Source organism: Nematolebias whitei, chromosome 20 (assembly GCF_014905685.2).
Source record: "Nematolebias whitei isolate Nwh7 chromosome 20, NemWhi1, whole genome shotgun sequence".
Lineage (NCBI taxonomy): Eukaryota > Metazoa > Chordata > Actinopteri > Cyprinodontiformes > Rivulidae > Nematolebias > Nematolebias whitei.
This window is the reverse complement of record NC_056517.1, coordinates 20,122,911-20,138,168: the sequence shown is the minus strand read 5'-3', so window position 1 is coordinate 20,138,168 and position 15,258 is coordinate 20,122,911. Positions and strand designations below refer to the sequence as shown.

The window sequence follows — 15,258 nt, the reverse complement described above, 5'->3', positions numbered from 1 at the left end:
TTTTTTTATGAATGTCTACTGTTGTACTGATAAATATCTCCTGGAGGGTAAACTATATCTTGGTTACAAGTATAAAGCTGCAAAATCCTTCGTTTTCTACAGCTGATAGCGGGTTGTCATTATTTATGATGAAGTTTAGCAACTTCTTGGTCAACATTCAAGCTCCGGGGCTTCAGCAATGTCTTCTTCTTGTTCAATCCGAAGCAAGCAGTCTGATTTTGGTCAGCCGCGCTCAGTCTGTCCCTCCGCAGAGACGGACAGATTTAGCGGGACAGATTGGACGCGGCTGGCTGGGGTCGGGCTGCCTGCTATGGGTTCAGCAAGAGGAGCAGACCGCTGAAGCCACGGAGCTCGAATGTCCAACGTAAAACGAACTTTACCGCGGTTTAATGTGGTGGTATGGCTCTGCAGACATTGCACGTTGCTGTCTTGTTTTGTGGTGTTTCTAGTGTAAAATACTTCCACACAGAAGACATATTTAGATGAAAAGTTGGTTAGCTGTTAGCCATAGTGCTGCTAACTCAGTCCTGACATTGTAGCTGCCTGCAAACTATGTACTGGTTTTCTTGAATGTGACGCGGGTCTTGTTACTCTGGGTTCATGATGTAGTGAACTAAGCCTCAGGTCAAAACCTGGACCTTCCTGGAACAGGAACTGGTATTTCATTGATTTGAGTCCAGAAACACAAATTAAGCATCCAGAGACTTTCTAAGTGTGTCCTGCACTAAATCAATTGAAAGAACACTCTCTTTCATATTATCATTACTATTTTACAAATGTCTTGATAATCAAAAGTGTGTTTAGTTCAAACCATTTTAAATGTTGAAGTGAACTACTCACTTTAAATCAACTGTGAAACAGTATAAATGATTTTTAATCCTCATTCAAAGTAGAAATCAAGTTAATGTCTGTTACAAGAGTAATTATGCATTTTTTTGATCTTCTGTCTGAAATGAGCAAGTGGTGATATCGGTCAAAAGTGAAGGAACGGTCAAAAACATGTTTATCGGAACGAAATGTCATGTTTAACTTTTTCAGATAGATAGAAGAAGACTGGCTCCAAAATGTCTCTGTTCTTCAAAACATCTTTCTGTCTGTTCTTAAACATCTACGCTTTCTCCTCGACTTTTAATGACCCTCTTACATCACTAAAACCACACCCCTGTTGGTTCTTTCAACCAATCAGGAAGTTCTCAGAGGAACCGGAAGTGACCTCTTTAAAAGGGTCAACACTTCCTAGTTCCAGAAAAGAACAAAGTTCCGAGCTGAACAACGTTCCAGAGAGGACCAGAGTTCCAGGGAGAACCTCGAACGAGAAGCTCCGAGGAACTGGAGTTCAGGGCAGTTTCTAATGGAGTGACGAGAGTCCGTCGATGCCATGACGTCTCGCTGTGGCTCTACCCGACGAAAGCTCTGAACAATGAGGAAGTCTGTTCAGTGATGATCTCACGACTCCTGAGGTCACAGCTGTCCTTACGGAGACGCTGAAAAGCGTTGAAAGGCAACTCTACCCCGAGGCCGAACTATCGTCTGCAAAGGTAAAGAGTCGATCTTCAACTGCGAAGTGTACCATGGGTTAAGCTGCGTCCAAAGGAGCGTGTTGTTCTGGTTATAACAGACTTTTCCCTCATCCATTTCCTCTCCATTTAAACTCCTTCATTTTCCCATCTTTAAACTTCTATCTTGCCAGTAATCATCCAGATATTTTCATAAATGTCTGTTGTAATTAGTTGCAAGTGAGATATCATGGCCGTATGGTTCTCATTGTAAAGCTCATTAATTAAGCTGTGTTAATTGTAATCAATCTGTCAATTAATGTAAATGTGTGATGTTGTTTTAAATCGTTTTTAATTAAACGGCTCACTGTTGTTGGTGAGTCAGAAATTAAAACACGTTTCCGTCCACATTTAATCATTCAAGGCACGAGAGCACTCAGTCCAGAAAAATGAAAGAATCCGTTTAAATTATGGATAATATCAGACACAGGTATCGTTCTTTACATACTGGTGGCCTCGTACGGTTTCATGAAATGGACTGTGCTATTCTGTAACACTTGAATTTATAATGTTGGCATATCTGATCTTAACTGAAATTAGCTTAAAAGTGCAGATTTCTGTTCGACTGTGAAATGCAGCGTTTTGCAGCTGTGGTGTTCAGAGAAAATACAGTGATATGTTTTCAGTCTATGGTGTTTTTAGAGCTGAAAGTAACGTCAATGTGTTCATTTAAAGCTGAAATGGTACATCTATTATGTGACAGAGCTAATAAGCTGTGAGAAACGTTTGATTCCGTTTAAACAGACAGGGGGTTCTGCTCAGACCCGGTTTGTCGCTCGGTTCTGATTCGTTCGAACGAGTCATTTTAAATGGATGAAAGCTGTTTTAAAAAGCTGAGCGCCGTCTCAGAACACAGTTAAGAGTTTGTTCGTCACATTTGGAGCAGAAAATAGTGCATTTTGACAGTATTAATGGACAGAAAGTTGACCGGACTTTTTCAAGCTAATGCTAACACGCTAGCTAGAATGACGATGCGTCATTGGTTGAAAACCGCTGTTTGAAATGCTCTGATTCGCTGGAGAGACGAGTGACGTGTCTGTCGTCACTTCCTCTGATGTCAGATTATAAAACCCACCCCCGCTGCTGCTCTGATCATTGGTTGATTCAGTCACGTGACCCGGAAATGAAGCTCGTCTTCATAGTGAATTTCAATCTGTTGTTTAAAGTTGAAAAATGCTTTAAAGTTGGCTCTAAACCGCTGATCCAATTATTAAAAGCCTAATCGCTGAAACTTTGCCACGTTCAAGTTTTAAATCCGTCATTAAATGGTGATTTTGGACCACGCTAGCCGATGCTAAATTTTTAAGCTAACGGCTAATGACCGGATGTCACCAAAGCCACAGGAAGTCATCGCGACTCCTACTGGACGTCACTAACAGTGACAGGTTAAAATAAATAAGGTTACACTGCCACCTCCTGTTGGAAACTCGAAATCACAGTTTCACTTCGTGTTTAGGATATTTTGGTGAAATTAAACGTTTTGTTTATTTCTCTCAGAAGCATTTTTGAGTTAATAAACGTTCCTCAAGCTGATTTGTACTGTTATTTTACATTTAAAAAGTGATTAAAGTATTTATGCCCAGAGAAGGCGTTTACTAGAAAATTTTTCATTTAATGATAAATCCTGTAAGGTGCTAAATGAATTTTTCACAACTTTTTAGCGATATAGTCACAGAATAATCACGGAGCTGATCAGTTTACTCATTTGCTGAAAAGAAAATACACGTTTAATTGCTAAAACGCTAAATAAGAGTAAATATAACAGAAAAATAAAACTTTCTGATTTATTTTACCACCTAAAAACACAACATCTTCCTGTCTATTTATTTAAATAAAATAAATAAAGAGATAATGGAAAAAGAGGAGGAAAACATTGACCTTTCAGACTCCCAGTCAGAAGATGACATAATCCAGGGAGCTTTACATATTTTAACAGACCCGATAATTGGCACACCATTAGAAGAGATGGATAAAATTCAGAAAGCTACGGTACTGAAAGGTTTAGCAGAAAATGCCACGGTGGCAGAGAATAAAAAGCTGAGCCTTGAACGGTTAGCAAAAATTTCTCTGCTTCTCAAAGACAAATTGGATCAACAGGTTGAACAAAATGACGTGCTGTCTAAAGCATATGCAGCAGACAGAGAGGGTTATCTCAAATTCATGGCACAGTCTAAACTTGATGAAGAGACCAGTGCACATGAGTTAAAACGTGAGAGGGAGCTCTCACAAAATTACCTTACTTTACAAGCTCACTCATATGAGGAGAAATTGAAGGAAAGGGAGGTCAAGTACCGAAAGTTGTGCTCAGTCAACGATGCTCTACAACAACAGTTGCAAGAAGCATCAGATGCTCTGAGCGGATGCAAATCTAAGATAGACGCGCTTAAAACACAACTTTACCATGCAGAACGGAAATATGGTGAGAGGCATGGACAGAATGTGGGGACACACTGGGCTTCAGACCCAAATCTCCTTACATCACACACACCTCCACCCTTACCTAAAGTAGCAGGGACATACCTGAACAGGTCTCCACTACCAAGCAGGCAAGAGAGACCGTTGAAACTTCCTCTTTCAATAGATGAACTTCAAAAACTCTCAAAATATGTACAACGCTTTGTACCTGGCCCAATGGGTTCAACTGGTACAAAAGCGTATCTAAATGACCTTGATTTCAGAATGAGTGGTTATCCTAATGCTACGGTTGAGGATAAAATCAGTCTGATAAGGCTCACTTCGGACAGAGAGGTGTTCACCTTCATCGAGCGTCAACCTGATGCCACGAGAAGGGATTACAACCTTCTGTGTGAAGCCTTGATCAGGGAATACGACCCCTGCACGGGGCCTGCTGGCTTCCCAGCTGCTGACAAGGTCACGCAAGGGAAACATGAACATTCAAAGGTTTATTACAAAAGAATCTTCCAAGCTTATTTTGGTTACAGAAATGAAACCGGAATGGAGGAGGAAGAAGGTTTTAAATTTGTTTTCAGCAAAAATCTCCACGCTGACATTAAGACGTCAGTACAAATGATGGCAAATTTCAAAGAAAAATCCATCAATGAGATTAAACAGTGTGCTGTGAACGTGTTTGAGGCATGTTCTCATGCAAAGACGCCCATAGAGGTGTTTCCTGGTGTAAAGGTTAAACCCCACTCGCTAGAACTGGAAGGAAGGCGTGCATCACCTCCTCCTCCTAATAAAGGCGAGAAAAAGCAGTCTTTTCAAACTAACAAACCGTGTCATGAAGGTGCACGCTGGGACAAAAAAGCTCCTCTTTCAGAGGATGAACGTGATTATCGTAAATAGGGTGTACGTAGGACGCAAAGATATGGGAACCAAGGTGACCCATATTATCAGGGGAAGTCCGAAAAGGAACCCCCAAATGACGTGCCTATCCTTCCTCCACCTCGGACAAAACGACCCGAGGTGAAAAAATCACAAAGGTTCCAGAAACAAGGCCCTACACCTCTGAGCTCGGAAGAGACAGAGAAACTACGCAGGTTGTTAGAAACTTTGAAACACACTGACACGGGAAACCAACCTGGAGCACTATGCAGTGATGTAATCACTATTACATCTGAGGGCGCGAATGACAACATCACAGATGTCGGTGGAACACTCCAAGACATTGTTGTTGTTGCCTCCAACAACCCCTCATCGGAAGAAGGGGGGGTAAACTCACACACAAATGATGACGAGTCATCGCAAGCTGAACACTCAGAAACAGCTACTGCTGTGCTGACGGTTCAGACAAACCAAGATTACACAGACAAGGCTGAACGTGTGAAGAAACGTCAGAAAAAACCTAAGAGGTTTCTGTGTAACTTTATCAGAAGGGGGGTCGCCAAGAAGGCATACCTGTCAGTAACGCTCGAAGGTGTCCTCACACATGAAGCACTACTGGACGGTGGGGCGGACATAACAATTATGTCAGCTAAACTGTTCGAGGAGCTGAGGACAGCCGCTAGCAATGTTAACAGGGTAATACCTCTCACAGAATGTGCTATAGAAATGCAGGGTCTCTCTGAGAAGAGGACAACCCTGACAGCTATAGCAATGGTTCACATGCAGATTGGCAGAATGACACTATACCACCCGGTACACGTCTCCAGTGTTGACTCATTCCCATTTTTGGTTGGCCAGGATTTTATAAATCGCTTCGACGCGATTATAGATTATGGTGATCAGACGATGTGGGCCAAGGTGAGCAAACCACTGCCAATAGAAATGCCTCTGGAGTGTACTACAGACTGCCTAACAGCAGGTACCGCGGAAGGTGCAAAGGACTCCTCAGCTGAGGACATGAGCCCGGTGAGTATTCCTCTGACAGCATGTGAACCCAAAGAGACCCACCAGGTGGTCCAAACTCTGACCCAACAAGATAGCCTCCTCTGTGAGCTGAAGCAGTCAGAGTCCACCAAACACTACATACCACTGGTAGTTAAAGGTGTAGAGATCCAAGGATCCCACACCAACGATGCTGTTCTGTCTCTGTGGACAGATAAATCAGCAATTAACCGAGCTTTCTATGAAACTTGGTTCACAAACACGTGGGTCTAGACCTAATTTAAAAAGCTTTCCGCTTTCCATTAGTTCCCAATAGTTCACAGGTAATGACCGCTGAAGGAGTCATTAACCTAAAACTGAACTGGAACCAACGAGAACTGGTTCACCCGTTTCTCGTGATCCAAAACTTACCACATGCAACCTACATAGGCTCTGACATTTTGGTAAGGTTGGGTGTCCACGTGGACACCATCAACAAGGTGCTGTGGTCCCTAAAACCAGCCACAAAGGATCCTCCTGTGCTAGACACAGCAAACCTTAGGGCTGGGCAGACCATTCCAGAGGCCTGCCAGGTTGCTAGCAACCAAACCACCACAGTACCACCTCAGGTGATTAACCTAATGGTGCAAATCCACATCATAGCTGGACAAGCTATTAGCCATAAACAGGCATATTTTCAACCTTCTCCGGCGTTTTTCAACTTGGGATTGTCTGTGGAAGCCACGAACCAAGTGAGCCTTGACTCCAGGACCACATCTGTTGCTGTGTGTAACACAGGCACGGATGAGGTGCTGATCCCAAAAAACACTATGCTAGGATGGTTGATTTCCACTGATTTTCATGATTTTGAACTAGGCATTCCATTTCTGGGAGGACTCCCAGATAACCTGGTACCGAGTCAAGAAACTGGGCCAGTATGGTTCACAAAACCAACACAGGCCATAGCTCTTTTCTCAACCGATGACGTCGACCAAGGACCTCAAACCTATGGTGTCTTACCCATAGACAGGTCCGACGACTCAGAAAGGGATTCGTTGGAGCTCCCCAAAGAGCAAGAACCCTTATCAGTCTCATCACAGATTGAACAGGTGGTCGCCCAAGCCGACGCTCTGACATCTGATGAAGAAAGGGACAAACTTCGCCAATTTCTTTTAAAATATGAAAAGTCATTTTCAACTGACCCAGACATCATCTAACTTCAGAAGTTGGATCCTGCAATTAACTCGATGATACTGTATCTGACTGACCCAGACAAATACACTCCATCGATAGGCAAACTGGATTCCAATCCAGACCTTAAAGTCCTCTTTCAGCTGCGCAAACAGTTAAAACTACTCAAGGACAACCTAACTTTAGCTCATGGAGCGACGTCCTCACCCGTGTTCGCAGTCCCCCATGACCGAAGGGGGGTGACGCCAGTTAGGGTAATGTTACCAGACGCGATAACGTGATCAAATCTGACATTCAGAGTGAGTGACGCACCGAAACGTCGTTTTCTAGTTGCTTAATCACTACTTTTGTCAATGTTGAAACGTTGTTTTACTGGTTGCTTAGTCACTGTTTTTGTCGATGTTGAGACATCGTTTAATTGGTTTTTGGTATTGTTTCTGAACACCCCAAGCAAGAATGACTTTTGTTGTGTAGTTAAGTTAGAGACTAAGAGGCCTTTAACCATGCCAACATGCAGTTCATTCAGTAAATTACAATCTTTGCGGAGTCAATGTAGATTAATGCTACCTTAAGTACCATAATCTACATTGATCTCACAACGCTTAAGCCGAACCTACTCGAACAATTCTATTCGGGGGGATAGCTAATTCTTTTTGATGAGTCTCGCCATAGACTTCCAAAACATTTATGGGGAAACCAAACACCCAATCTCAAGTCGTTCGTCTAAAAGACAACAGACAATTGAACCAAACTATATTTTGCCATGTAAAGCTAACTTAAACCAAGTTAGAAATGGAAAAATAGTTTGGAACCCTTTTCTATAGGTATAAACCCCTATAGTTACCCTTTTTCAGCATGTTCCACCCCTTAACTGGTAGTTGTAGCTGTTCCCAATCATAATAGCTTACACACCAGGTGCATATAGTTTAAGGCCTTATGTAAAATCCCCCTCATAAGCCCACCTTAAACCACATAATTGCATGGCACATTGAACCAGAACGGCACAGACTGGACGTCGACCAGAGACGACCTTCGCTGGAGGCGACCTGCAATCCTGACGTTGGTCTCCACTCTTCATCCAGTGGCCGCATCTTCAGTTCAATCCAAGGGAACCCCTCTGTATGCTGATCAATCAACACTTCCAATCGTTGTGGATTTACCGTTGTGGATTATATGACTTTTTCCAATGGATTACAGACTCTGTTTCCAAGGGGTTAAAGCATTGCTACAATGGAATTACCAACAACATTATGGAATTATCATCAACACAATGGAATTACCAAGAACATTGTGGAATTACCTTGACTTTGTTTTCCTTGCTGGATTACTTTTGACTCTGGTCTTCCTTGCTGGATTACTTTTGACTTTGGTCTTCCTTGCTGGATTACATCAAGCTCAAGGACATTCGAAGGCGTAAGTTCATGTTTGGAATTCATCCCCATGGACAGGCGATGATTTCCAAAGGGGGGACTGTAGTGAACTTGACCTGATGTCAAAACTTGACCTTAGGATCATACGGTCAGAAACTGTCATTTCATTGATTTGCATCCAGAAATACAGGTTGACCCATCCTGAGACTTTCTTTCTTGAATTAATCAAGTAGAAAAAGACAATTCTCTATGATCATTACTATTTTACAAATGTTTTGATAATCAAATTGTGTTAGTTCAAACAATGTTTACATGTTGAAGTGAACTACTCATTTTTATTTACTTAAAACAGTAATAATGATTTTTAATCCTCATTCAAAGAAGAAATCAGGTGAATGATGCATTGTCTGATTTTCTGTCTTCAATGAGCAAAGTTTGTAAGTGTGTCGAAGTTCAAGCTTCGGTCAACTGAAAGTTTACTGAAAAGAAATGTCATGTTTAACTTTTACAGCAAGATACTAGGAGTAGTGACTCCACGAAGTCTGGTTTCTCCATAATATCTCTTTGTCTGTTCTTAAACAATCTTAATCTTTTCCTTGACTTTTCATAACACCTTACATCACAAACCACACCTCTGCTTTGGTCCATCGACCAATCAAAAAGCTCTCAAATGAACCGGAAGTAGAGCCCATTTAAATGTTGGCACTTCCTAGTTCAACCAGAAGAGTTCGGCTCGAGGTTCAGTCTTGAATCGTGCCAGTCTTGAAGATGGAGTAGCAGTTTCAGAGAGTTTTTGGAGTTCCAGAATGCAGAACGCTGGAATTCAGGATGCTGCTGAAAGAGAATCAAGCTGAACCAGAGACGATTTGGGAATTGTAACTTCTGTTTGGATAACCTCACGACTCCAGGGGTTTTTAGCTGTTCTCACGGAGACGCTGAAAGAGTTGAAAGGAGAGCTCTACACCAACGCTGAAACTATCGTCTGCAAGGTAAAAAGTTCTATCTCAACCAAGCGTACCGTTGGCCCAAGCTGATTTCCAAAGGAGCGTGCATGTTCTGGTTAAAACAGACAAATTCCCTCACACATCTCTCTGTAGATAAACCTCATCTTTCCATCTTTAAACTCTCCTATCTGCTAGCAAATTAATCCAGATGTTTTCAGAAATGTCTGTAGTGAAGCAACGGAAAATCATGGCCGTATGGTTTTCCTGGTTGTAAAGCTGATTAATTATGTCGTTATTTTTCAATTCTTGCCAATTAATGTAAATGTGTGATGTGTTAAACTTGATTCTGTTAATAAATGACCCACTCGTTTGGTGAGTCAAAGATAATTAACGTCTCACGTCCACATTTTATTAAATTCAATGCACGTATGTTATACAGTCCAGAAAAATGAAAGAACCCGTTTAATTGATGAATATATCTCAGGATATGTCATACTACATATGTATGCATATGCATATATATATATGTATGCATATGCATATATATATACATATATATGTATATGCATATATGCGTATATATATATATATGCATACATATATATGTATATATATACATATATGCATACATATATATATATATACATATATGATATGTATATGCATATATGCGTATATGCGTATATATATATATATATATATATATATATATATATATATATATATATATATATATATGTATGCATATATATATATGCATATAAAAAATAATAATTAAAAAAACGTGTTTCTGAAGTTGTTAACTCTGACTAATTTATTTATGTTGCAGTCACTGATGCTTATGTGTAATTTTTGTTGCTTTAACTTATAGGTACAGAAGAAGTGTGTATCAGCAAGTGCAAATGGCTCCTGATGGATCTCACTGGTTCTTCAGACACCCAGCAAGTTCTTGGCCTGGCCCACATAGAGAAAGAAGCATGTCTAATCAGAAGAAGCTTTACTCTGTATATTCTACCCAAAAACGACCAAGAGGAGGAGTACAGTATATCTCATTTGACGATCCTCATATTCGTCATATTTCCTCAGCCCCGGGAGGCAACTCCCTAACAGATGCTGACAAAATTCGCCACATCTTTAACGAGCTTCCCAGGGTCACCGTGTCAGAGCCTGCACATGACGACTGTGCCTTATTGCCCCCGCCATTGGGGCCTTTTATCTCTGCCAAAATGAAAGAGAAAGATAAGCAGATGTCTTCTAGCAACTTTCATGTCAATGAGAGGTGGCAAAATGATTTGCACAAAAAAACTATTGATAACTTCCCAGCATCTGACCAAAACTGTAATAACAGTTACAACTCAAAGTCTCAACTTTTTTCTTCATCACCCTCTTCAGCCTTTCAAGCCCTATTTTCAAGAACCTCTTCTCATCAAGAGTCTAACTCAGAGCATGTCTTTGCCAAAACCATAACTCAAGTCAAGACAATTGTACCAGATTCAGGAGCAGAAAACAATAGGAACACCAAGAGGAGAGTTAGTGAAACCATTTTCTGCCTTGTGTCTGTTCCCATTCACACACCAACCAACATCCACACAGATTTAACAGCTGATCAGAACAACAATGAGGCAAAACCAAACTTGACCATTACCAATACCAAAACCTTTGCTGTAGGCCTCAAAGAAAGCCCAAATATTCGTAGCAAGTCTGTAAATGAGATGCCTCTCAAATCACAGTATTCTCACTTTCATTCCAGCAGGACATCCTCAATGAGGAATTACAAGCGAGCTCCTTTAAGGAAGGAAGTAATAGATGCCTGGGTACTCCAAGCAAATAAAGAAAAAAACTCATGTTATGCTGGATCCTGGCCTGGAAACCAGTATCGTAATCAGGAAACTCAGACTGTCTCACCTATTAAAGATGGTAAAAGTCCAGAACCCCAGAGCTTAACTGTGGGACAGGAGCCTATACAGTCTGCCTCCAATATGGATAACAATTTTGGAACAGACAGCCCCTCTTCCTATGGCTACCCTATGGCTGGTCAAAAAAACCTTCATCCTTCCCGCAACAGCGCCTTTTCCTGTCTCAGCATCAGCCCAATACAAACCTCATCATTTCAGCCCTCACAACAAGACCCATCCTCTCCTTCCAAAGCACAGAATCAAACTGAGCATCTATCATTCTCCTCTTCGAAGATGAACATTCCACCAGAAAGTGCAGAGACAGTGATTTTTGGTCAGTTTCTCTTAAAGCCAGTGAACCAATGGCCCTGTGATGTCATTGGTGAATTGGAGACTATCAATAAAGAGATGGAAGACACAATCAGCAAGAGACCAAATGTGGGTCAAATCCTCAATGAAGCTGACAATGTAGATAAGAGACGAGCTTGGGTGGATGGACCATGTTATACTGCTGGTCCAGAAGCAGGCCAAGACACAATTAATCTTCCACCTATACACATAGAGCAGCCCAACCACATAATAAAGAGATCAAAGTCATTTGACTCTAGTCCTGATCTAGAATCCATTGAAAGGAATAACTCTTTCCTCAGGCCACAGGCCAACAAGAACACCCTGCTCCTTAGTTCAAACCCCAGAGACAATTTTCTTCTTTCCTCTCTTCCCCCACATGATGAGTCAAACCAGCTCTATAAGCAGGACATTCCAGTCCCTCAAGAATCCTTATTGAGAGATGTGGGACTAACTGTTTACACAGAAACTCCTGGTGGGCCCGGAAAACCAATGCAGCGCTCACTCTCAGTTCCATCTTCACTAAGTCAAAATTATCTTAGTCAGTCAAAATCTAGTGGCAGCTTTGAGCAAGATTCAGATGAAAAACTTTATTCTAGAGTAAATATTGAGCAAAATGCTGAATCAGAAATGATTTCACAATGCAGGGATGAGACAAATGCTTTTAGAAAAAGCTATGAAAGTTGTATAGCACCTCAGAAAGAAAGCTCATCATGTAGCACAAAGCAGGCATTCAGTGTTTCTTTTGTATTTGAGGATGATGATAGCAGTGAAATATATGCACTTTCTGAATCTTTGACCTATAAGAATGACTCGACAATGGCAGATAGGCACCTAGAGAGCTTACTTAATCAGGAAAAAGCTAACTCCTTGCCTGCAGAGGACCTCAGCAACCTGTATGAGGTCCAGTGTGCAGAAGGAATTCCTGAAAACGAGTCCAGAGCAGAAAGAGCAGCACAAATCCTGGGTATAGCTTTTCCAGTTGAGACTTTATGTGTGGCTGACAAACAGGCTGATGATAGTCAGCCTAATGCAGGCCCTACCTTAGCTGAGAAACACCACAGTTCAAAACAAGACATACAGTATGTGGTAGAAAAGTGTGTGCAAGTCAGCAAGAAATTTCTGACAGTCCAGGGAGCAAATACAGAAGAGACTAGATCAAAGGTGGAGGTAAAGCCTATATATGACCACACTGATGGCCAAGACAACCAGGATACAAACAGCCAGCCAGGTCTAGACCTTCCTGAGTTCCCACCAAGTAAACTTCTACTGTCCCTACCTGTCGCCCCAGACAAAAAGCTGGCACTCAGCATGTACAGTGCAGAGAAGAAAGGAAGAGACGGGGCATGTAAACAAATTGATTCTGTGCTGGATAAGATGAACTGTTCTGCAGTTTTATCTGCTGAACCTCTGACCAGTTTAACTACAGAGAGAATGTCTCGTTTTAAAAAACTAGACTCTGTGTCTCAAATAAGAAGCCTCAGCCTGAAAAGTCCAGTATCTGAAGAAAAAACAGAGACTAAAGAAAGAGTGAGCGAAGCAAAGGGATATGATTTTCACCAAGAGGATAAGGAATGGAATGAAAATAGAAGTACAAAGGATCACAACCAAGTTGAACACGTGAATGAAAATTTGAAGTTGGAAATTGTTGAAGAGTTAAAAGATGACATTGACAGGGGGAGTAAAAAAGAACGAAAACAAGAAGAAGTAGAAGAGAATGCTATTGAAGTTGTTCTAACAGTAGACAATAAGCAGGGTAAGGAAGTATTTGAAGAAAAAATTAAGTTAAACATTTTAGAAGAAGGCTCTGAGAACACTTTGATGAATGTAAGAGAGGAGCATACTGCAGTAGCAGTTGAAAGAGCTGAATTGACACAACAATCAAAGAGAGAAAAGTTTCCCATACCAAAGCAGCGCACCAGGTTCCAGAAACCTCCTCTCCTTCCTAAACCTTGCAGTGTTCCCAAGAGAGAAGTAACTCTGCCACCAAGCTCCAGCACCAGGACCTGTGGCCCCACATATCTGGATGATAAGGAAATGCTTTGTGTCCCAGGTGGGTGGGTGTGAACCAATAATTCTTTTCACTTGAAAATAATTTGACAATTTTATATGTTTATGCAACTTTTTTGTTAATGTTAATATTAACTAGAAAAATAACATTCCTGCAAAAATGCAGTGGGAATGCTTATTGTTGGAAAAACAGATAGAATTAGCTAAAAAAAACATGCTATATTGTAGCTGAAATGAAAGAACAAGCCTTAATTAGAAGAAGAAAGCAGAAATAGCACATTATTATAGTTATAAATAAGCAGAAACGAGCACAAAAATTTGGAAATTAGCTAACAAAGCTGAAATTAACATAAAAATAGCTGAAAAGATGGAAAGAAACCTTCCTATAGAAGAAATATGTCACACACGTTCATTCAGTATATTAGGCAAACTGTAAAACATTAGCATGTGTAGCACACATGTAATCAAACATGTATATTGGCAATATAAAGAGGGACAACAATGGGCAAGCATAAACCTCCTACTTCATATATTGTATATAACGGGAGTTTAGAGTCAGAGTCAGAGATTCTTTATTGTCATTCGCACCTCATGTCAGTCAGAGTCAGAGTTTCTTTATTGTCATTCGCACCTCATGTGGTACATGTGGTGGAGCAAAATTATGTACACAGGGTCCCAGTTACATCCAACAATAAAATGTATAAGAAAAACAGTAATAACATCTAAGATATGAACTAAGAAAAACATCAACTAAATATACACTAAGCACTCATAACATAAAAACATTGAACATCAGCACAAACATGAACATGAGTCTGTGTGAGCAGATGTGCACGCATGAACACATCAACATTGAAACAGATCAGCAGCAACATGAAACAGATCAGCAGCAACATGATGTGGTTTTTCACAGTGATTATTCAAGTTAGAGATTCATGAGGCTAACAGCCTCAGGGTAGAAGCTGTTCCTCAGTCTAGTGGTTCTACACTTAATGCTCCTCAACCTCCTTCCTGAGGGGAGTGGGGCAAAAAGTGTGTGTGCTGGGTGAGTGGGGTCCTTCATGATGCAGGTGGCCCTCTTCCTGCATCTGGAGGTGTAGATGTCTGTGATGGTGGGGAGGCTGATTCTGACAGACTTCTGTGCAGCCTTCACCACTCTCTGCAAAGCTTTTCTTTCTGCAGCTGTGCAGCCTCCATGCCACACGTTGATGCTGGAGCACAGGATGCTCTCCACTGCACACCTGTAGAAGGAGGTGAGGACTGAGCTTCCCAGACCAGCTCGCCTCAGCCATCTGAGGAAGTAGAGTCTCTGATGAGCTTTCTTGATCAGGCTGGTGGTGTTGTTGCTCCAGCTGAGGTTGTCATTCATGTGTACACCCAAGTACTTGTAGCTGGAGACCACTTCCACCGCAGATCCTCTTATGTTCAGGGGGGTGTAGATGTTTTTGTTCCTTCTGAAGTCCACAATCATCTCCTTTGTCTTCTTCACATTGATGTGAAGGTTATTCTCTTTGCACCAGCTCTCCAGGTGTTCCACCTCTTGCCTGTAGCTGGACTCATCATTGTTTGTGATGCATCCCACCACCGCTGTATCATCTGCAAACTACAATGTGACAGCCTGGATGGGTAATTGCACAATCATACGTGAGCAGAGTAAACAGGAGGGGGCTCAACACAC

At 41.4% G+C, this 15,258-nt stretch overlaps 1 protein-coding gene across 1 annotated transcript in view; it reads left to right on the top strand.

Annotated features, from left to right (window-relative positions):
* The window catches only part of jcada (junctional cadherin 5 associated a), a 235,211-nt gene extending 221,574 nt beyond the window's left edge, over nucleotides 1–13,637 (top strand). The window contains exon 4 of the mRNA XM_037694435.1: nucleotides 10,199–13,637. Coding sequence (XP_037550363.1) covers nucleotides 10,199–13,637 — 3,439 coding nt within the window. The remainder of the gene's footprint in view (nucleotides 1–10,198) is intronic.
* The last annotated feature ends 1,621 nt before the right edge of the window (nucleotides 13,638–15,258 follow it).